Source organism: Monomorium pharaonis, chromosome 3 (genome assembly GCF_013373865.1).
Source record: "Monomorium pharaonis isolate MP-MQ-018 chromosome 3, ASM1337386v2, whole genome shotgun sequence".
Classification (NCBI taxonomy): Eukaryota; Metazoa; Arthropoda; class Insecta; order Hymenoptera; family Formicidae; genus Monomorium; species Monomorium pharaonis.
This window is the reverse complement of record NC_050469.1, coordinates 29,081,815-29,102,144: the sequence shown is the minus strand read 5'-3', so window position 1 is coordinate 29,102,144 and position 20,330 is coordinate 29,081,815. Positions and strand designations below refer to the sequence as shown.

Here is a 20,330-nt window from a genome sequence, read left to right as displayed (position 1 = left end):
TAACAGTAATTAAAAAACCAAAATTATAATTCAAAAGAAATTTTGATTATTGGAATTTCTTATTAAAATCAGATAGTTTATAATTATCACAACCAATTAACAAAATTATAGTAAGTAATATTTACATTATATATTATATAAAATGTCAACTACAGAAAGGTTGCTAATATAAAATGATGTGTATAGATCTTGTAAAATGGCACTTCTTTATATTTTTCAGAAATTAAACATTAATCTGTATTAATACTATGTATTAATAAAAAATACGATCTGTTTGAATAATTAAAGAAATAAAAACCCACGTATAGTTCACATATTCATGACTATTATATATAAAATCTATTAAAAATGAATCTAACTTAATCCAACCTTTATATAAAGTATAGTATAGTCACACTATATAATATTACGTCTTGTGAAATAACATAAGATATTTGTATAATAAATAAAAAAATTTTATATTAAAGTGGAAGGCTTCTAAGGATTTCATATATAATAACTTGTAAATATTTTATAAAAATTATGTTTAAAAAAAAAGAAAAGTGTAGCTTATTGTGTCAGTATTGGAATTGGGACTCAATTTCTTAGAAGTTCATTTATTATATTGCAAAAACATTAATTATCATTAATTATTACAAATATGAAACAATATTATAAAAACTGCTGTATCTGATAAAAACACTTTCCAGTTATATTTATTTTCAGAATTTATTTTTAGCTTTTGTTTAAAAAGTACTTTCTAAAAACAAAGTAGCAATACATAGCAGTATTGATAGATTTCTTCTACATTACTTTAATCATTTCATTGATAATACAATTTGATATAACTTTACTTTGTAATTCTAAACATAAATTTTAAGAAAGTTTTTAGTAAATAATATATATAATTTTGTTGTAATTGTGGCATAAAAATTATGTTTACTTTATGTGCCAAACTCTTGGGTTCAAATCCACCCTGAATAATATCAGTAATATTTTTAATTGATTATCGCCTCTTAGGAAGGCAATAATTAACCATTGAATATCTCTGTCAAGACACTCATGAAGCATGCACCAAACATGTATCAAATGGAAATCTTAATCATGATTAATCATGAAGGACTGATTTATTTAAAACATCACTTGTCATTAATATGCAATCAAAGAATTGTATAAATGTTGAAAAAACTGTGACAATGTGTATTGAAATATATATTAAAAGCATTATATATACGATAAATAATGCTTTTAATAATTGTACAAAATAAAAAATCCAAATTTATATAAATCTGTATATCCTATATATTTCTTAAATTGTCTCCTCTCTCCTTCTTTCTCTTTCTCTCGTCTACATGAAAGTTATTGATTCCTAAGTTTGGTGCATATATATTTCGATTTATAATAAAACTGATCATAAGAGATTTATAAATAAAGGAGCATGGATTGCAACCCGTTACAAAAACAATAAATTCTTTCATTTTCTTTTACAAAAAGTATTGTTTCAAGTTTTGTTTAGTTTAGAAAAATTACGCATATAGTATATATATTCTTATAGAATGATATATATATATATATATACATTGTATTTTTTATTATTTTTCCAAACTAAATGAAACATTACTTATATATATATTCTCATATACATGTTTTGATTGATAAATTTAATACTCAAAATGAAAGTCAAAGTAAGATTGATCAAAATTATTAATACGGATGTAACCATCTTCTCCGCCTGTGGAATAGCTGCGACCATTAGGGTGAAAAGCGAGAGAGTTGATAGGACCAAAGTGTCCTTTCAAACGTGCGAATTCTTCCTCGAACACTAAGTGGAAGAACCGCGAATCGAATTTGCCTTGTCGCGCGGATGTTGTGGTCACGTCCATGGCATCTTGGCCACCGCCAAGAACCACCTACAAATAAATATTATCTACTTAACTAAACATTTACTTTCTAACTTAACAGAAATTATTGTAGCATGACAGTATAATAGAATAAATTATACTTTGAATTATATCTTTTTCAAAGATCAAAATAATAGATGACTATTCTGAGGCAAAAATCTTACATGATCAAAAATTGGTGATATCGTAGCAGAGTTTACAGGTCTTTCTGTCTTGTAAGTCTTTAGTAACACCAGTGATTCGCTATCGAAAAGTTTTGCTGTGTGATCCTTGGACGCAGTTACAAACATGGTGCCATCTTTATTAAATTGCATATCATTTATCTGAGATTTGTGACCTTTAATGCTGGACAGCTTCTTTCCTGTCTGTAAAAATTACAATAATAATAATTATTATTATTATTGTCACTACTTATCAATTCATGCATCCATTAACATGAAAAAACTCACCCTCACATCCCAAAGTTTAATTTCACCATCTTCATGACCAGTGATAATGGTCTCATCAAGGGCACCCCATAGTATAGCTGAAATCCTGGGACCATTGACCAAGATTCTAGAGATCGCGTCTTCTTGCGATAACGTGGAGTCGACGTTTCGCACGTCCATAATGAACATCTCACATTGGTGACCCAAAGCCTTGTCGGTGGAGAATACAGCGAGGTTCGCCGAGTAACTAAATCCACATGCCCTTACAGAACTGTTTGTGGTCAGCTGTCCAATTTCCTTACCTAAATGTTAGAACGCGAGAACATGATCATACATGACGTGCAATACATACACAACTTGTATTTATGTGACTATCTCATATATACAAACCAGTTTGACAGTCCCAGACTCTCAGAGTGTTGTCACCACTGCCTGATAATAAGCGTGTGGTGTCCCAGTTGACATCGATACACCACACAGAGCCATTGTGACCATTGAAGGTACCAAGACGCTCGCCGTTCAGCGAGTACCAAACATTTGGTTGCTTGTCCTTACTAGCAGAGAACACTAGATCTCCCTCCCTATTATACTTGATTTTAGTAATGGCACGTTCGTGCCCGTGCAACATCAAGGGTTTCTGAAACAAATTATTCTCTTTATGGACAAGAAAAATTTGTATTCACGAGGGATAAATGATTATACACAGGGTGGATAGCTTTTTGAAGCAGTCGTCCATCAAGAAAAACATGGTTCTCTCTTTCTATTCGACATACGACGTAAGCAATTTTAAGTAAAAAAATTATTGTTTCACAGAGGCAAGAATTAAAATTGCAAAATTCAAAATTGAGAAATAAATCGTGACGCCGGAGAACGAAAGTCCAAGCAACAAGCAGAAGAGGTTATATTCTCACATGTTCTACTAATTCACAACACTGATTCCCGCTACAAAGAAAAATAAATGTATGGATCGACATGTAGCCAAGAAAAACTGACCATCGCTTGACGTTTTGCTCTACGATCGTAGTCCTCTACTATTCGGCAAAATTAAATTTCTTTCCTGTCAATCGCGTTCCATTCGCAAGAAAAGGTTGCGAAGTTGCAATTGTCGAGACAATGGGTCTGTTCGGTGTACGCATCACATGCCGCAACATGCTCCTACTTACCCCAACGCACTCCAATACGTTGATTCCGATGACGCCAACCTATTAGGGCCACTTGCACCAAACTCTGATTAACTTAATCATTGATTAGTCCATTAGAATTGACCAATCGTATTTGTCGTTAAGCAAAATTAACAAATACGGTTGGTCAATTCCAATGGAATAATCGGTGGGTTAAGATAATTGGAGATGGTGAAATCGGCCCTAAAGTTAATCAGAGTTTAGTGCAAGTGGTCCTTAGAATACGTTGGAGTGAGTAGGAGCATATCGGGGCATGGTAACGCGAACAAACCAAATTCCGCACAAAGCCCCAATTTTCATGTGTTGTAGCGCAGACGTTCCGATTGGTTATAAGATAGAAAATTTCTGGAGACTCAAAACTTCTCTATTTTACGGCCAATCAACTTGCTTGAAAAATTTATCATACAACACATGAACGACTGTAATACTTTTTGATTGGTAGCTATTGCATGGTATTTGGACAATAATTTGAACAATTTTCTAATTGAATCAAGGAATGCTAATTTGATCGGCATTATTAATAAAAATTGCTTAAAATATTTTATTAGTTACAATAATGCAATTAACGAATTTTTTAATTAAAAATTATTATATTATATTAATATAATTAAAAATTGCATATAAATTATATAGGATGATTTCAGTAACTAAGCTTTTTATTTTTTAACAAAAAATTAAAAAAATAATAAAGGAAAACTTTTGCTTTGTTTATATAATTTATCATTCTGTATTATAATTTTTTCAACAAATATATGTCATTAATTCACTTTTAAGGTACGGTAATTATATTAAGTTTAATATTATCTTAGCACAAATATTGATAAAATTATGCAATTGCATATTTTTTTACATGAAATTATATGTTTGCTTCTCAATTCTTCAAAATCACGTTTCGAAACTTATCAATAAGAGGTCGTTCCTCTTGCTTTTCTGCGGGCGTATCTATTTGTACGGTGTTCTACGACAAATCAAAAAGTGCAGTTAGGTTAGAGCAGACTGGAACGTGTTGGAGTAAACGTCGGAGCTGGTCGGAGCTGATTGAATAAGTTGTACTTGATATTCCTGGGGTGTCTTGAATATTATCGAGTATCACAAAACTTATCGCGATGTAGTCCTACATGCACACAGCGAGTCCAGGTAAACAGACGCGACTTACAGATTCTGATTGCTCGTAATCGTGGCGCTTTTCCTCATCGATGCGTTTATCGTGATACACATGTGCAGTATACACACAACTTTTTTTAACAGACGCCGCTATTCGTTTTTTGCTAGATTTATCCTTGAGATCACATACGCGCAAGATTAAGCACGACTTTCCTCTTTCTCTTTCTTTTCAGATCATTACGTTTTATTTTGAACTCGCTGAGCTACGTACGATGGGCGAATAACGACGTGGCAAAATGTCTCACGTTGAATCGTGCAAGGTCCGGCAACAAAATGAATTGGAAGTCTTAAAGGTATTGCCTATCCCTATACGTAACACAGAAGGATGTTCTTTAAATTCTGTGTCACAGTTTCTTAATAATTCTACTTTGTCATTTATAACAGTCCATTTTTGGGGATGAGTTGCATGACTTAAGGAAGAATAAGAACAAGAAGAAATGGCAGCCTCTGGATATTGTTGTTACCTTGACACCGCAGAAAGGTATGTCCGGACCAGCAGAGATTCACGCACAAATAGATCTGCACATTACATGCTGCGACAAATATCCTGATGAGTAAGTTTTCCATCTCTCCATAGTACTTTTACTTTGCAATGGCTGCGTTCAGTAAAAAACAGCTTCACAATTATTGTAAGATTTATATTAATATGATTGATTTTTTCTCTTAGTTTTGGTTGGATCTAAATATATAAATCTATGATTATTTGACATTTTAGAGTACCAACTATTCAGCTGCAAAATAGCAGAGGTTTGTCCCATCAACAGGTCGCAGTCTTGTCATCGGAACTTGAAAACCTGGCACAAAAGTTAAGGGGCGAAGTTATGATCTTTGAATTTAGTCAACATGTTCAAAAGTACTTGCACGAGCATAATAAACCAGGTTACAGCAGCTTTTATGAGGAGATGGTATTGAGAAATCAGGAGAGGATACAGTGTGAAATGCAAGAGAAGCAGATGAAGGAGGATAAAGAGAGACAGGTTTGATTTAACATGTGTTATATATCTATACCTTCTGTCTATTTTGTATCTCGATTACATTTTACGAAGCTTTATTACTATTATCACGTATACTTCAGGTTCTGCAAGATGCCATTCAAAAACGTCAAGAGGCCTTGAAGGCTGAAATGCGCACTCGGAGAGAAACGGTTCGACTAGCTTCGGATTTTGACACCCATACCGTCTTTCGATCCATACCGTCATCGCCGCACGAGCGAGGGACGAACCGTTTCAGACGTCGATGTGTCAGCACGTCCGAAAGTTCCGAAGGGTCTTTGTGTGAGCACAGAGGTACGAAGCTCATCCATTTCGACAGCAATAAAGGCGAGAGACAAGTGCACCGAGGAAAATGCCTGGGGCACAGCGCGAAGGGTTCTGTGGTTTACGCTGGTGTAGACATGACCACCGGTGAACTATTGGCCATAACAGAATGGACACTGAAATGCACGGCGATAGCGAACGGCGGTTGCACCCGAGAAGCCATCGATATACATCACGCCATGAAGCAGATCGCCAGCTTGGAGCAAGAGCTAAATCATTTGTACAGATTGCATCATCCGAATCTCGTGCATTATTTAAACATGAAATACATGCAGAACAACAATAACGTGGTGATTTACGTGCTTCAAGAATTCGTGGTATGTAAATATGTGCTCACATATTTGTAACAGTAATATTTTATAAGACTAATGACCATTTGTATTAATGGAGATTAAGTTTGATTCTCGGTTTGTAACTTTATCATTTTCTAGTTAGACAAGACTCAATTAGAATTAGACAAAAAATTAAAAAGAAATAAAGAGTTAAACGACCCTTTATTAATTATTTTCATATTTTACTTTTTGATTTTTTTAAATAAAAATACCAATTTTTTAAGCAAAATATTATTTATCTGTTTCAATAAAAATTTTACTGTAAATCAAAATCAAAGTTTTTTTTCAATTATTTCAATGATTTATACATTAATGGAAATGGACATAAGAATGGTTTTTACATTTATAATATCGATTATATGTAAAAGTAGGTTGGAACCACATGCTCTTTCTTTTTGATGGAAAACATTCCAGTCGATGTCGATATGCTGAGACATTTGGCAACGGGTATCCTCGAGGCATTGCGATACCTCCACGAGAATAATGTAGTGCATAAAGATTTACGCGACACCAGCATTTATATAGACCACACGGGTCTTGTAAGATTGTCCGACTATTCTTTAGATAAAAGACTGTCAGATATGTATCATTCAAATTCTTTTGCAAAGACTGAACATGATTTTCCAACAATTCAAGGCCGAGGTGGTAAAAAAGCTGATATATACAGATATGGAATATTACTGCTTTCATTACTGAAAGGAACCATCATATCCGGAGAAGAAATCGACCTAACAGTAATTCCACAGGTAGTTTTTTTTTATAGCACATATACTATTACTCAAAAATTTGGACCGTTTCTAAATTTTATAAAGAAAATTGAAGGAGATTCTCCAATGTAATTCACGAAACATTTTATACACGAAACATATTTTATACCAAAATAATATGATAAACTTTTTTTTCAAAATGTTCTTGATATATATAAATTTTATTCTTTTTTACGAATCCTGTTTTTTTTATTCTTATACTTTATTTGCGATTAAATTATTTAAAACTCTCCCATAAGAGTGTAATTCTCTCATAACTCTCTCTTCAATGCTACTTTAAAATGTAAATTTTAAATTGAAAGAAAATTATATACACTCAAAAATTTGAAAAAAATAGGACTGCATTTATTAATCGTGAACTTATTATTAAAATTTAATTTAAAAAGATCTTATATATTTTACTTTATTAATTTTATTTACTATTATTGAAAGTTTATGTTGTTTCAATCATAAGTTTTATTCTAAAGACCCAAACACAAAATGTATAGCGTAGTATACGTAAATATAAGATCTTTAAACCAACTAATACCTAGCATAAAGTTATATTGATTTACATAAGATGTTTATTAGTCCACCGGTCTTATACTATACTTATGATATACTGTGCATTTTGTGCAATAGCCCTTACAGTGTATTTTTTCAGCTTCATTTGAGGGATTTTATTTCAAAATGTCTTATCGATGACGAAAGAATGCGTTGGTCTGCAGAACAATTGCAACAACATGGTTTTATAAGAATACCGTTAGAACGTGGCTTATCGCCCACGATACCAGATCATGATGAGGAGGAGACGAATTTAGAGCCGGAAGAACCGGATATTGATATTCAATTACACTTACCGTCGATGGGTAGACAATCGCGAATAAGAAACGAATTCGAAGTCTTGAAGTGGCTGGGAAAGGGAGCCTTCGGTGACGTTCTGAAAGTGAGAAATAAATTAGATGGTGGTATTTACGCTATTAAACGCATAGAATTGAATCCAAAGAAGAAACAGCTGAACAAGAAGATAACGCGCGAAGTGAAACTGCTCTCTAGGATGAATCATGAGAATGTAGTGCGTTATTACAATTCGTGGATTGAGAGTGCCACCCTGGACGATTCGGTTAGGCATAGTCAATTCACGCCGATCACCACATCTTCAGATAGAACACCCAACACACAGGACAAAGTGGACTTAGTTAATGTAATTATATTCATGATGACGTCGTTCGTAACAGGAAAAGCTGTAACAACATTCTATTTTATAATTGAACTCAAAATTCAGATAGATTAGAATTTAATTGAAAATCATAATTATAATCAGGTTTTTGTCCTGCATAAATATAAAAAAAACACATGACCTGAATTTTAGCAACTGGAAAATGATGAAATAGAAAAGTTTGCTCCACCGTTAAATGACGTTGAGTGGAATATATCATATGAATCTCGGGCGAATGTGGCTGATAGCGACGATGAGAATAGCGACGCTTCGACTGATTCTGATAGCGAAGAACACTGCTCGTTTCTGTAAGATATAATTTTTTTTTTTTTTTTAATATAATATTAAACATCTAAGACCGTACGAATAGCAATTAAAATTTTAAAATCAGTTTCTTTAATGAACGTTAAACATAATATACAATAGACATGAATAAAACAGATGTATGGTATAATGTAATTTATTTTATCTATAGTTCATCTATAGTTTATGGAGGAAATTGATTTTAAAAAAATATATATCTAATTTTAATATAATATATAATGTAATTTTATATTTACAAAAAGATGAGGTATATTGCATAAAGAAATCTTATTGTTAAATTAATCTAAATTTTTTTTTAGAATGCGGAATTTGCTACGTATCGAATCTTCTGATAGTATCGAATTCGAAAGAGATGGTATATCACAAAAATCCATAGTGACATCGGACATTTCGAGCAATGAGGTTAAAGATACCGAAATCTCTAGCGAGGATGTAACGGTAAAAGAGATACAATTCATGTACATACAAATGGAATTTTGTGAGAAAAGCACATTAAGAACTGCCATAGATAATGGTTTGTACGAAGACGAGGAACGTTACTGGAGACTGTTTCGAGAAATTGTAGAAGGTTTGGCGCATATTCATCAGCAGGGTATGATACACAGAGACTTGAAACCCGTAAATATCTTCCTCGATAGCAACGATCACGTCAAGATAGGAGATTTCGGACTGGCAACGACTAATATATTGTCGTTGGTTCAGACCATCGATGCCGATAAAGAATCACAATTTGAGAAAGGTACAAATACACGCAATTATATAACACATATTAATGATAAATTATATCGATTGTCTTTTGGTGACAGGTGGAAGTTATGACGTGGAAGAATTGGGATCTCTCACTGGTCAAGTTGGTACAGCTCTATATGTGGCACCCGAACTTTCCGCGAAAGCTGCCAAGGCGATTTACAATCAAAAAGTGGATATCTACAGCTTGGGAATTATCTTTTTTGAAATGACGTACAAGCCATTAACTACCGGAATGGAGCGTGTCAAGATGCTGTTAAATTTGCGCTCGAAAGAAATTGTTTTTCCTCCTGATATACCAGAAACAGATACGCCCCAAGTTCATATCATACGGTAAATAAATCGATATGATAGTGCACGTTACAGTATTCTAAAATCAAACTTGGAAATTCAGAAAATTGTCTAAATTTATTCTGAAAAGGTAAAATCAATTTCTGAAAATTAACTCATTTTTCTTCACGTCTTTCTAAATAATTTTTTACACAATAAATAAAACAAAATTAAGCCAATTTTCAGGAATTGATTTTACCCTTTCAAAAATTTAGCAAAAAATTATTGAATATTAAGGTAACTATGTATTGCCAAAAAATTTAATTTTTAAAATTTTTAAATTGGGAATTACTTGTAAATTTACACGAAATACAAAATAATAATATTAAATTCTTTGCTCGTATTAGTTGGCTGCTGACTCATGATCCAAGCCAACGACCTACTGCTCAGGAATTACTCTCTTCTACGTATTTACCCCCACCGTTGGAAGATACGGAATTGCAAGAAGTGATGCGCCATACGTTATCCAATAGTCAAAGTAAAGCATACAAATATTTAGTGGCATCATGCTTCACGCAAGATGTTACGCCGGCGGAAGATATTACTTATGACATGAATTTGCCTATTAGGGGAATGCCAAGTGTTCTTTCCTCAAAAAAGCAGTTTTTACAAGAAAGCGTGAAGCAAAAGATCATCGAAATATTTCAAAAGCACGGTGGGATACATCTCGCGACTCCACTGTTAATGCCTAAATCAGTTCAGCATTCCAACTTAACCGAATCTAGTGTGAAATTGATGACCCGTACCGGCAGTATAGTTTCTATACCTCATGATCTCCGTACCCCTTTCGCTCGATACGTCGTATGGAATAACATCTCGCATATTCGAAGATATGCTATTGAACGTGTCTTCAGAGATAAAAAGGTATGCATTAAGTTAAAATGATTACATTAACTTTATAATCGTCAATAGTGCTGTTTTAATTCCATTAATTCAATATTTTCAATTTTGTTGTATTATACAGTACAGAATATTTTTGAAAATATTTAAATATAAATAATTCTAACATTGTAAATAATGTTCTTTATTAAGCGAAAATAAGAATAGGAAATTACTAAATTGACACCTTTGACTGTTCTAATGGAATATCATAGACAATTCTTATGTTAAATAATTTACAAGTAAATTTTATATTTTTTACTCGTTGAAGTTGAAATTTAATCTGAAATAATGCATTATGATCATATAAAATAAATCTTTTATTAAAATAATAGAATGAATGATATGTTGAATCAATAATATATTATTCTGTTCATATCAAATTACCGTAGGCTCGAGGATTTCATCCAAGAGAATTATACGAATGTGCTTTCGACATCATTAGTCCTATAGATAACAATTTAATGACAGAGGCTGAATTAATCTTCATTATATGGGAGATCTTTAACGAGTTACCGCAAATTCGAGAAAATAATTTCATAGTGCGTTTAAATCACACGTCGCTGCTACAAGCTGTGTTAATGTATTGCGGCGTGGAGAAGGACAAGTATCAGGATATCTATTCCATACTGCAGGATGCTCGCGATGGAAAGTTAACTAAATTTCAAGTTCAAACGCATTTGATAAGTTTATGCCTGACTGATCAAGCTATGGAAACGCTTTTTAATTTACTCGAAACGGAAAGTTCTGTTGCAAAAATTACCAGTATTTTGAGGACAATAACGAAGAGAAAAGGAGACGCTGCAGGTTTAGCCAAAGAAGGCTTGAAAGATATAGAGACTATTATATCTAATGTAGAGTGTTTGGGCGTTAAGGTAATGTAGTAATGTGTGTATACATATATTTACAAGTATCTTTCTATTTACGACTCGAATTACGAATTTTCCAACTTACGACCAACAGGCTATTGACTAAAGATAAATTAATAAATCATAACAAAGCTAATTAAGTATTCATTAATGATCCACAAATTAAATAATTTTGTGGATTACATTATAATTTTATAATACTGTAACCCTATTTTAAGTAGAGAAATATCTGTATATAATTTGGGTAAATTATTTATAAAAGTGATTTTTTAATTTTATTACAGTGGCCTATTACTGTCGTACCTTTACTAACGTACAATGTACAACAATACAGTGGTGTGATATATCAAATAACTTGCGAGCTAAAGCATAGACGGAGACGAGGCGGTCAAGATATCATAGCCGCAGGTGGTCGATACGATAAAATGCTGATATCGTTTAGAAAAGTTTTAGAGCGCACCGGAATGGCTAGTAAGGAGACAAAACAATATGGTGCTGGTATTAGCATATCGTTAGATAAGCTTGTATCTGCTGTTACCGAGACGTGCGAGGGTGGTGAAAGTAAATGTGGTATCGACGTGGCTGTATGCTGCGAAGGAAGTCTGGAAAACGAGGGAAGAAGAGAAAAGGATTTGATCAATGTATTACGAGAAATCTGGTCATTAGGATTGAAGGTTACAACATTGGATCTATGCACTATGGAGGAAATATTAGAATACTGCCGAGAAAATTCTATAAGTCATATAGTATTATTAAGAAACGGCACTCTAAGAGTACAAACATGGGAGAGAGACCGATTTCAAGAGAAGAAATGGAATACCATACAGGATATTGTCGAATATTTACAACGTCAATCGGAAACAACGTTGCCAATCTTGAATAGATCTGAAAGTAAAATGAGTGGGAATGATGTATCAATAACGAACAGCAATCCGGTTAACGTTAACATCAATTTTATTCTCTCCGAACGAGACAAGCTATCCGGAAGTGGTAGAAGAAGTTTTAAGAACACTATATTAGCACAAATGTCGTCCTACTTGCAAAGAATATCGTACAAAGTTCCTGTAGAGATTTTTGCAGTCTTTTTGGAGATGTCTGTTTTAAGAACAATGATCAGTTTTCTGGAGATCGATGAGGAGGAACAGATCTTTCAAAAAAGCATTCAGATTGTAATAGATAAGTGAGTAAATTATGTATATCTAATATATTATTATATATATCTTATAATTAGGATTGAATTGTAACTAGTTGAAAAGTTAAATAATAAAGTTAAAAAGTTAATATGTTAACTTTTAACTTAAAGTTAATTTTTATTTTAACTTTAATTAATTATTTTTCAAATACAAATTTTAATTTTTTTTTTCCTAAATTAAAAATTTATGTATAAGAAAAAATACGTTCTCACATGAAAATAATATTTCTTTGTTATTTTGTATAAACTTTATTTATAAATATTAAATTTATTTGATAATTTATATTGTAATTCTGTTATTAAAAGTAATCTCATTTTGAAAAATTATGACATTCTACTTTAATATAAATCCTATTCAAAATTAATTTTTAAATTAACTTAATCTTAGCGAAACTTTTAACATGCCTTAATTTTATAAGCCATTAATTTTAGTTTTAAAGAATACTAATTTACTCAATCCTGAATGTATAATATTCTATAATATATTATAAAGATGTACAAATAAAGAAAAAAATTGTAGTAATAACAATAATATTAATTGTATTATTTTACAGACATCCACGGCATAAGAAATATATCAAACAAATATGCGAGGAAATGAGGGAACTACGGAACGAAAAGTCCAAGCCTGTAGAAATTCTTTATAGCTTGATAGATAGTAAACATGTGACTTTAATATAAGTGATATTGAAACCGAAGAATTTATATTTTCGTAACAATTATGTGAGATCAGTAATGATGAATGATTGAAATGTATGTTAAAATAGATGATCAACGTATAAGACATATACATTAGATACTTAAGCTTTTTTTGTACTACATATATATTTTTAAATATCAATGTTTAATAAAAAAAGTAAACTAAAAGATATAATGCTTTCTACAATGAATTTCAATACAAAACTAATACAAATTAAGTGTACTTATTATAACATATATATATTTTTATATACATTTTCTTTAATTGTTTCAACCCTCACTGGAAGATTAAAATATATTTGAAAGACGTACATATCCTGTATGGAATGTAAATTGATTTCTTTAAAAAATATTTTTTTTTTATGTATAAAAACAGTAGTAAGTATAGTTCTTTCTAAATTCTATCCATTTGACTTACATGAATATAATTACATGTCACAATTATACCTTAGCCTGTGTTATGTTTTATGCTGTACATGTCACATTTATCCCCTTTTATCTTCACACCTTAGTTGAATTTCACGATGTCATTTGTTTTAATTTATTTTGTAGAATGTCAATCTTGAGTGATCTTGAGAAAACAAATCTTGAAAGTTAGACAATATTGATGTACTATACATGAATAGAAGATGCGCTCACGAGAACCGGCGATCTGAATTATTCAATCACTGGACGCAATTTACGATAGTACAGAAATTGATAGCATCCCTTATATAAATTTTTAGTGTCATTTAACGTGACAGTGCCCTTTTTAATTTTATTTCTTCCTGAAATAGCATACATTCTCGTTAAAATCAATGATCGGCGGCGCAACCCTTCTCCCCGAATCAATACGACTTTAAAACGATATATATGACTGCGATTACTACGATGCGCGAGGACCTTAGAAACTCGCGTGTCCGCACTACTAGTGTGCAGCTATTCTAACTTTAGAAACGATCTATGCGAGTATATATCATCACATTACATCTCGCATTCTGAAATCCGACCTGAAATTAGTGCTACGAACTGAATGGTGGAACTAGTTCAGAATGACAATGTTGCTTTAACACGTTTAATTGTAACCAGCTATATTACATTCGTTATAATATAACATTGATGAGAATCAGCATGCATTCTGTACGATTGTTGTCGGGATATGATATGCCCATGGTGGGATTGGGAACGTGGCAGGTGATAAAATAATATTAGAATGCTCTGACGATAATAGTAATGCATCTCATCGATTACATACTTTTTTTTTATGTCATCACTACCACCATTGCATTGATACGATCTGATAAGAAGTATAAAACGACTGTTCCTCCAGGCTAAACCAGAGGAGATTGAAACCGTTGTGAGTACTGCTTTAGAGTATGGTTACAGACATATTGATACAGCGGCGAATTATAATAATGAAGAGGCGATCGGCAGAGCTTTGAAAAAATGGTTCGATAAAGGTGGTACTAGGGAAGAACTTTTTATCACGACGAAGGTAATGCGGAATAATACGGAGTACAGTGATCATTGTCAAAATTTATTACTTAATAATTAAACTGTTATAGTTAATGTTGGTTGTTGTCTCTCGAACAATATTAAAAAATTCTTGTAATGCTTATAGTTACCCCATTTTGGTAATCGACCATCCGATGTAGAAAAGTTCATTAAATTGTCATTAAAGAAACTCGAATTGGATTACTTGGACATGTACCTCATTCATATGCCCTTTGCATTTAAATTGGATGAGAGTACATGCACCGCAGCAACAAACGAAGATGGAAGTTACATACTTGATCTTAATACAGATCCTGTCTCAGTTTGGAAAGTATGGAATCAATCGTGTAACATATTATTGATATAAAAGAGACCTTTCAAGAATTATTTTATTAGAATTATTTTGCAGGAGATGGAAAAGCAAGTTGAATCAGGACGGACTAGATCTATAGGTTTGAGCAATTTTAATGAAGAGCAGATTTCGACCATTTGGGAAAATGCACAAATTAAGCCGAGTAATCTGCAGGTAAATCATTGACTCCAAGATAAATTTATCTTTTAAATACAATTTAATCTTTAGTGACATAAACTTGAGATAACGTTTAAAATTTTTTGTGTGATTTAGGTAGAGTTACACGCATATATGCAACAGACACCGATTCGAGAATTATGCAAAAAGTACAACATCGTTGTAACCGGTTATAGTCCATTGGGTTCTCCAGCTGCAAAGACGCACTTTCAAGCGAAATATAACTACACTTCAGAAGCATTTCCTGACTTACTGAATAATCCAATTATTCAAAATATCGCTGCGCAGTATAAAAAAACGCCTGCACAGATTTTACTGCGTCATTTATTACAACTAGACGTTGTAATTATCCCTAAGAGTTCATCTCCAGAGAGAATCAAATCAAATATCGATTTATTTGATTTTTCTTTAACAAAGGAGAATATGGAAGTCCTAAGTACTTTAGATAAAGGTACTGATGGAAGAATTTTTAATTTCTTATTTTTTAAAGGGTAAGTTAGAAATATTACATTGGATATTATTTCAATGCAAATATAATTAAAAATATAATATTCTATGATTTATAAAAATCGTATGTTCTATATAAAATTTACTTATTTATTGTAAACATTTTAGAATTCAAGATCATCCACATTATCCATTTAAAAGCGAACTTTCTTAATTATAAATTAACGTGCAAGTTATTAGTTTGTATTAAAATAGTTGAGAGAGAATTACATTAACATACTACAAACGAGCACAACAATATGTTACGTGATTATACATCGAGGATTTTTGTGTTATTTATCAATGCAGTCTGTACAACATTTTACGTTGCAAACGATGTTGAAGCTCACCACGGCGTATCATTGTATGTATAACTTTGTAAATAGCGCGTTCCGGGAATGACTGCTTAAGAAAATCTTTCACTATATTTTGTTCAGATACTTGATGTCCAATTGGGAATCTGTTCTTCAATTGCTTTTCAATGCGGGACAGTACTTCATGATCCTCTTCCGAGGTAAATCCTTCTGCTCCTGATAATAAATTATGTAATATATGTTATAATACTTTATATAATTAAAAAGGAACATTTTTAGACTATTTTTATACCCAATATAATCTATAAGCGTTTAACTTAAAATATATAAACTAAAAAATGTATCGCAATTTACATTGTACTTTTTAAATATAATTTTATGTTTGATGTGACGTATATATATGATCCAAAGATAAGACGATATTTGTGTTTACTTCCAACAAATTTTAGTTATTATATCTTACATTTATCAATTTGTAGCGTACCTGCTAATGAACCGGACATTGCGGCTTCTAATGTAGATACTTGGAAGAGTCTTAAGGCCTCGTTAACATGGACTTCAGTAGCAAAGGGTTGTAATTGCATTTTGGCTAAGGCTTCTGAGACTCGTATAATAGCTTCAAGCTGCCGGACTGTTATAGGTATCGATAATCTTTTTTCAGAATCTTTCTCATGTTCTCGTGTACCAGCTCGCATCATTACGTAACGATTTTTTAATTTTTCGCCTGCCTCTGCACTAAGTCTCGGACCACAACGCCTACGTTACAAAAAAAAAAAATAAAAGAAAGCATGTTATATTTTGTAAGAAATACACGTTATGTGTAATAAGATACGACGATCTTACGTTCTACAATAGTTGATATACTTTCTGAGAATGTGTACAGGAATTTCACCTTCGACCGATTGCTCTGTGATTTGACCAGCATTACAGTGAATGTTCAGAACGTGTTTAGCTAGTGTTACATCCCTGTTGTGTTCATGCTCATCTTTAACAATAAATATCATATCAAAACGTGACAGTATCGTCGGCATAAAATCTATGTTCTCCTCTCCCTTTATATCGTCCCAACGGCCGAAGACCGAATTCGCCGCCGCTAACACGGAACATCGTGTATTCAGCGTTGTCGTGATTCCTGCCTTTGCTATGGAGATCGTTTGTTGTTCCATAGCCTCGTGTATCGCCACCCTGTCGTCCTCCTTCATTTTGTCGAACTCATCTATGCAAACGACTCCACCGTCCGCAAGAACCATTGCACCACCTTCCATGACAAAGTTCCTCTGGAAACGACAATATTTTTTGTAAAAATATTTAAATAAATTTACTTATTTAAATTAATAATATAAATTATGCGTGCATATAAAATATGAGAAATATTTCTTAACAATATGACTTACAGTTACTGGATCTCTCGATACAGATGCCGTTAAACCGGCTGCAGAACTACCTTTTCCCGACGTGTAAACTGCTATGGGAGCAACTCTCTCTACAAACTTCAACAACTGTGATTTCGCGGTACCCGGATCACCCAGCATTAGGACATTAATGTCACCTCTTCTGCACAAGCCGTCCGGCATTAGTTTCCTCGATCCGCCGAATAGTAAACACGCAATAGCTTTCTTGATGTCTATCGCACCGAAAATACTGGGTGCTATGCTCTTCGCGATTCTCTCGTATAGATTAGAATCCGTTGCTAAACGCGTGAAAAGATCCTCCTCCTCAGATGTAACAGGTGGCTGGGTTCCTACAAACACAGGAAAAAAAAAATTAAATGCAAATCACCAATCTATATATTTTAGCAATGTTTAATCGTTCTTGTATTATTACCTATGTTGGTATTTTCTCCATCCACAGAGATACCAAGAACGCGAATGTATGGTGCTCGAACGCCCACTAATGCCTTCTCCTTACCCGCACTCTTGCCACTCATCTTAGACACCTTCTTGATGGAGTATATCCCGAGAATTAGAACTCTGTTACCAGGCACGATTCTGTCGCACAGATATCGATCGCAATACAGTTGCAAGTGCCGGGGCATCTCGCCTTGTGGTATGTGGTCTGGTAACTCCTGGAGCTTCAATACTTGGAAGTCCACGCAGTGGCACTTGTCCGGCATTATGAAGAATGGATCCAGAGGACACTTCGGCCGACCAGCCTGCTCCCTGTGTAACAAACAAAAATTATTGTTTGCATTCCACACATTGCAAAACATAAAGCAAATGGTAAAACAGCTTCAAAGGGGGACCTACGTAGAACATTTTCTAGGTAGTGTGTATCCTTCCAGACCAGGCTTGATAGGAATGTTGACCTGAGTAACTTTGCAAGAGCGGCACTGTATTGCAATCTTTGTCGCCTTCGATCTGATGCCAGATGCAGAGACAATTATGCCAGGAATCTTGATAAGCTTGGAAACAATATCTGGCTGTAACAGTTATATAAAACAGTTATATTAAAATTGGAATTTGAGTTACAATGAATATAAAAAGTATTTGTAAAGGGGATATTTTTCCAAATGTTCTAATTTCTTGTAAGTATAATCATTAATTAACAATTTATTAATAACATAATAAATTACATGTATATGAGCATGCAGAAAAACAAAATAAAAATAAAAAATACTTTTTAAAATAATTTTAAATACTCCCTGTACACCAATACTTTCTATATTCACTGTATATTCATTTGTTCTAAGAATATTGAGATTTCTTGTGTGAATTTGTCATGCTGTAAATGTTTATTGACAGTAAAGCTTTTTCGCAAATTTATGTAAACTTTATTCTTTTTACAAATCGTGAGAATCATATTACCTTCATTCCTCTCAGGGAGGTCGGATGAGCGTCCGAACATAGCAACACCTGAATATCTTCCATCTTTTCCTCGCCCTCGGGTCGAGGTGCCGTGAGTTCGTCCGCGACATCTTTCGCAGCTTCTTCAAGAACAGTCAGGTACTCCGTGGGAAGCTTTTGGATCTTCTCCGCGAGGGACTCGTCGAAAGCCGCTAAGTCCTCAAGATTGATCTCCAGCCAATACTGGCCAAGATTGTAGTTTCGTTTCAGGGTATCCCTGAAGAGATTCAAATGAAGAGATGGAATTGTCAAACAAAACGCAAAATAGGTGTGCGAAGGGAACATGTTCATTACCGATATTTGTAGTTGAAGTTACCCTCGTGAAACTGCCGGATAAACTCCTTAAATTTCTTCTTCGAGTGTTGGAGATTTACGCGATTCTCGTGAACCTCGTCCACCGCGAAATTATCCGAGAAGAACACCCCTGGGTCGTCGAAGCCCTCCATTTCGCACGATCCGGTCGTTCGTCTTTAAAACAGTTTAAAAGACTATACAAAAACGCATGTAAATCGACAAGCGTGTCGGCGTGTCACGCACCGCTGAAATCCGCGTTTTCGGCGGGAAACTTTCGAGATACTTTTAAAGCCGATACACATGCGGACGGACTTGGGCCGGTATTTCATGAACACGACATTATCTGAATGCCGGCAGGGGATTGGTTGTTGGACGACTTCCAATCTTTCAAAAAAATCAATTCTTGAAAATACTATTTATTGTGTTTATTGTATAAAAATCAACTTTTTTGTCTCTTTACATAAAGGCTGCATTCCGATATTCACTGCCAGTACTAAAAATCTATAGTTTACGTCATATATACTGTAGATTTTTAGTACTGACAGTAAATATCGGAACGCAGCCATAGTAAAGTAATAAAAAAACTTCTGCATTCTTACGTTTATATACTTTCGAACCTTGTTTTTATTCTCAACACTACTGTAAAATCAAATCTTTCTATTCTTATCTTTCTACTTTTATCTCTCTATTCTTCTATATTTTTAATCTATAGAATTATCCCGTATTTATTTTGTGGACCAGTCTCATCGATTAACCTAAAAAAAAGACTGATTTTAATTTATAAATCCCCTCCTTTCCAACTGCAAAACTAAATGATCATTATTTCAATTAAAAAATTACTTAATTAGATTTATAGTTAACTTAAAAATATATATTTTCATAAATAAATTATAATTTACGAAAAATAAGCAAGAAAACAAATCATCGATTGCAAATTTTGTAGTCTGCTATTTTTACATTCAAGCCAATCCAGCTAATCTAAGATCTAATAAAAGAATATATGCGTTCAACATTTTCTTCCATCCCTACAAAGCGGTCCCTTCCAATGGACTTTTTAGATATTCGTCAAATATATATAAATTCAA

The 20,330-nt window shown here is 33.1% G+C and overlaps 4 protein-coding genes and 1 long non-coding RNA gene across 8 annotated transcripts; 2 read left to right on the top strand and 3 right to left on the bottom strand.

Moving 5' to 3' along the window:
• Positions 1-1,571: 1,571 nt before the first annotated feature.
• Positions 1,572-3,438, bottom strand: LOC105831876 (eukaryotic translation initiation factor 3 subunit I). Of its 2 annotated transcripts, none has more exons than XM_036284953.1 (5): positions 3,220-3,434; positions 2,699-2,945; positions 2,330-2,610; positions 2,045-2,245; positions 1,572-1,889 (listed from the first exon to the last, which is right to left on the bottom strand). In XM_036284953.1, exons 1-5 carry the CDS (start codon positions 3,280-3,282, stop codon positions 1,641-1,643), a joined length of 1,041 nt encoding a protein of 346 aa, XP_036140846.1. In that variant the 5' UTR covers positions 3,283-3,434; the 3' UTR covers positions 1,572-1,640. The 2 variants fall into 2 exon arrangements, with proteins under 2 accessions (XP_036140846.1, XP_012527773.1); XM_012672319.3 differs by having other exon boundaries at positions 1,574-1,889; positions 3,302-3,438.
• Positions 3,439-4,406: 968 nt separating this feature from the next.
• LOC105831880 (eIF-2-alpha kinase GCN2) lies at positions 4,407-13,474 on the top strand. The gene is made up of 14 exons (XM_012672326.3): positions 4,407-4,626; positions 4,827-4,946; positions 5,038-5,207; positions 5,369-5,630; positions 5,729-6,286; positions 6,673-7,047; positions 7,712-8,251; positions 8,420-8,574; positions 8,890-9,329; positions 9,397-9,670; positions 10,015-10,531; positions 10,939-11,421; positions 11,700-12,595; positions 13,162-13,474. Exons 2-14 carry the CDS (start codon positions 4,890-4,892, stop codon positions 13,286-13,288), a joined length of 4,854 nt encoding a protein of 1,617 aa, XP_012527780.1. The 5' UTR covers positions 4,407-4,626; positions 4,827-4,889; the 3' UTR covers positions 13,289-13,474.
• LOC114254290 lies at positions 13,414-14,625 on the bottom strand. The gene is made up of 2 exons (XR_004962692.1): positions 14,541-14,625; positions 13,414-14,073 (listed from the first exon to the last, which is right to left on the bottom strand). It is a non-coding gene; the product is annotated as an uncharacterized LOC114254290 (long non-coding RNA).
• Positions 14,148-16,523, top strand: LOC105831882 (aldo-keto reductase family 1 member A1). 3 transcript variants are annotated; one of them, XM_012672329.3, is made up of 7 exons: positions 14,148-14,479; positions 14,594-14,780; positions 14,907-15,110; positions 15,189-15,305; positions 15,405-15,799; positions 15,924-16,158; positions 16,232-16,272. In XM_012672329.3, exons 1-6 carry the CDS (start codon positions 14,445-14,447, stop codon positions 15,967-15,969), a joined length of 984 nt encoding a protein of 327 aa, XP_012527783.1. In that variant the 5' UTR covers positions 14,148-14,444; the 3' UTR covers positions 15,970-16,158; positions 16,232-16,272. The 3 variants fall into 3 exon arrangements, with proteins under 3 accessions (XP_012527783.1, XP_036140657.1, XP_012527782.1); XM_036284764.1 differs by having other exon boundaries at positions 14,591-14,780; XM_012672328.3 differs by having other exon boundaries at positions 14,150-14,479; positions 14,616-14,780; positions 16,232-16,523.
• On the bottom strand, positions 16,011-20,288 carry LOC105831881 (DNA replication licensing factor Mcm5). The gene is made up of 10 exons (XM_036284763.1): positions 19,845-20,288; positions 19,489-19,629; positions 19,246-19,419; positions 18,913-19,168; positions 18,355-18,527; positions 17,933-18,267; positions 17,503-17,849; positions 16,952-17,385; positions 16,593-16,864; positions 16,011-16,324 (listed from the first exon to the last, which is right to left on the bottom strand). Exons 2-10 carry the CDS (start codon positions 19,572-19,574, stop codon positions 16,095-16,097), a joined length of 2,307 nt encoding a protein of 768 aa, XP_036140656.1. The 5' UTR covers positions 19,575-19,629; positions 19,845-20,288; the 3' UTR covers positions 16,011-16,094.
• Between the last annotated feature and the right edge of the window lie 42 nt (positions 20,289-20,330).

Excerpts from the sequence above, each read along its gene's own strand:
- LOC105831876 (XM_036284953.1), bottom strand. The coding sequence starts at position 3,282 with ATGTCGATCCATACATTTATTTTTCTTTGTAGCGGGAATCAGTGTTGT. Across the intron at positions 2,611-2,698 it reads AGTCTGGGACTGTCAAACTG|GTAAGGAAATTGGACAGCTG; the intron begins GTTTGTATATAT and ends TCTAACATTTAG. Across the intron at positions 1,890-2,044 it reads TATCACCAATTTTTGATCAT|GTGGTTCTTGGCGGTGGCCA; the intron begins GTAAGATTTTTG and ends ATTTATTTGTAG.
- LOC105831880 (XM_012672326.3), top strand. The coding sequence starts at position 4,890 with ATGTCTCACGTTGAATCGTGCAAGGTCCGGCAACAAAATGAATTGGAA. Across the intron at positions 5,208-5,368 it reads TGCGACAAATATCCTGATGA|AGTACCAACTATTCAGCTGC; the intron begins GTAAGTTTTCCA and ends TTGACATTTTAG. Across the intron at positions 6,287-6,672 it reads ACGTGCTTCAAGAATTCGTG|GTTGGAACCACATGCTCTTT; the intron begins GTATGTAAATAT and ends ATGTAAAAGTAG.
- LOC105831882 (XM_012672328.3), top strand. The coding sequence starts at position 14,405 with ATGAGAATCAGCATGCATTCTGTACGATTGTTGTCGGGATATGATATG. Across the intron at positions 14,480-14,615 it reads TGGGATTGGGAACGTGGCAG|GCTAAACCAGAGGAGATTGA; the intron begins GTGATAAAATAA and ends CTGTTCCTCCAG. Across the intron at positions 15,800-15,923 it reads AATTTCTTATTTTTTAAAGG|AATTCAAGATCATCCACATT; the intron begins GTAAGTTAGAAA and ends TAAACATTTTAG.
- LOC105831881 (XM_036284763.1), bottom strand. The coding sequence starts at position 19,574 with ATGAAATACCGGCCCAAGTCCGTCCGCATGTGTATCGGCTTTAAAAGT. Across the intron at positions 19,420-19,488 it reads CGAAAACGCGGATTTCAGCG|ACGAACGACCGGATCGTGCG; the intron begins GTGCGTGACACG and ends ACTGTTTTAAAG. Across the intron at positions 16,865-16,951 it reads TATATCAACTATTGTAGAAC|GCGTTGTGGTCCGAGACTTA; the intron begins GTAAGATCGTCG and ends TTTGTAACGTAG.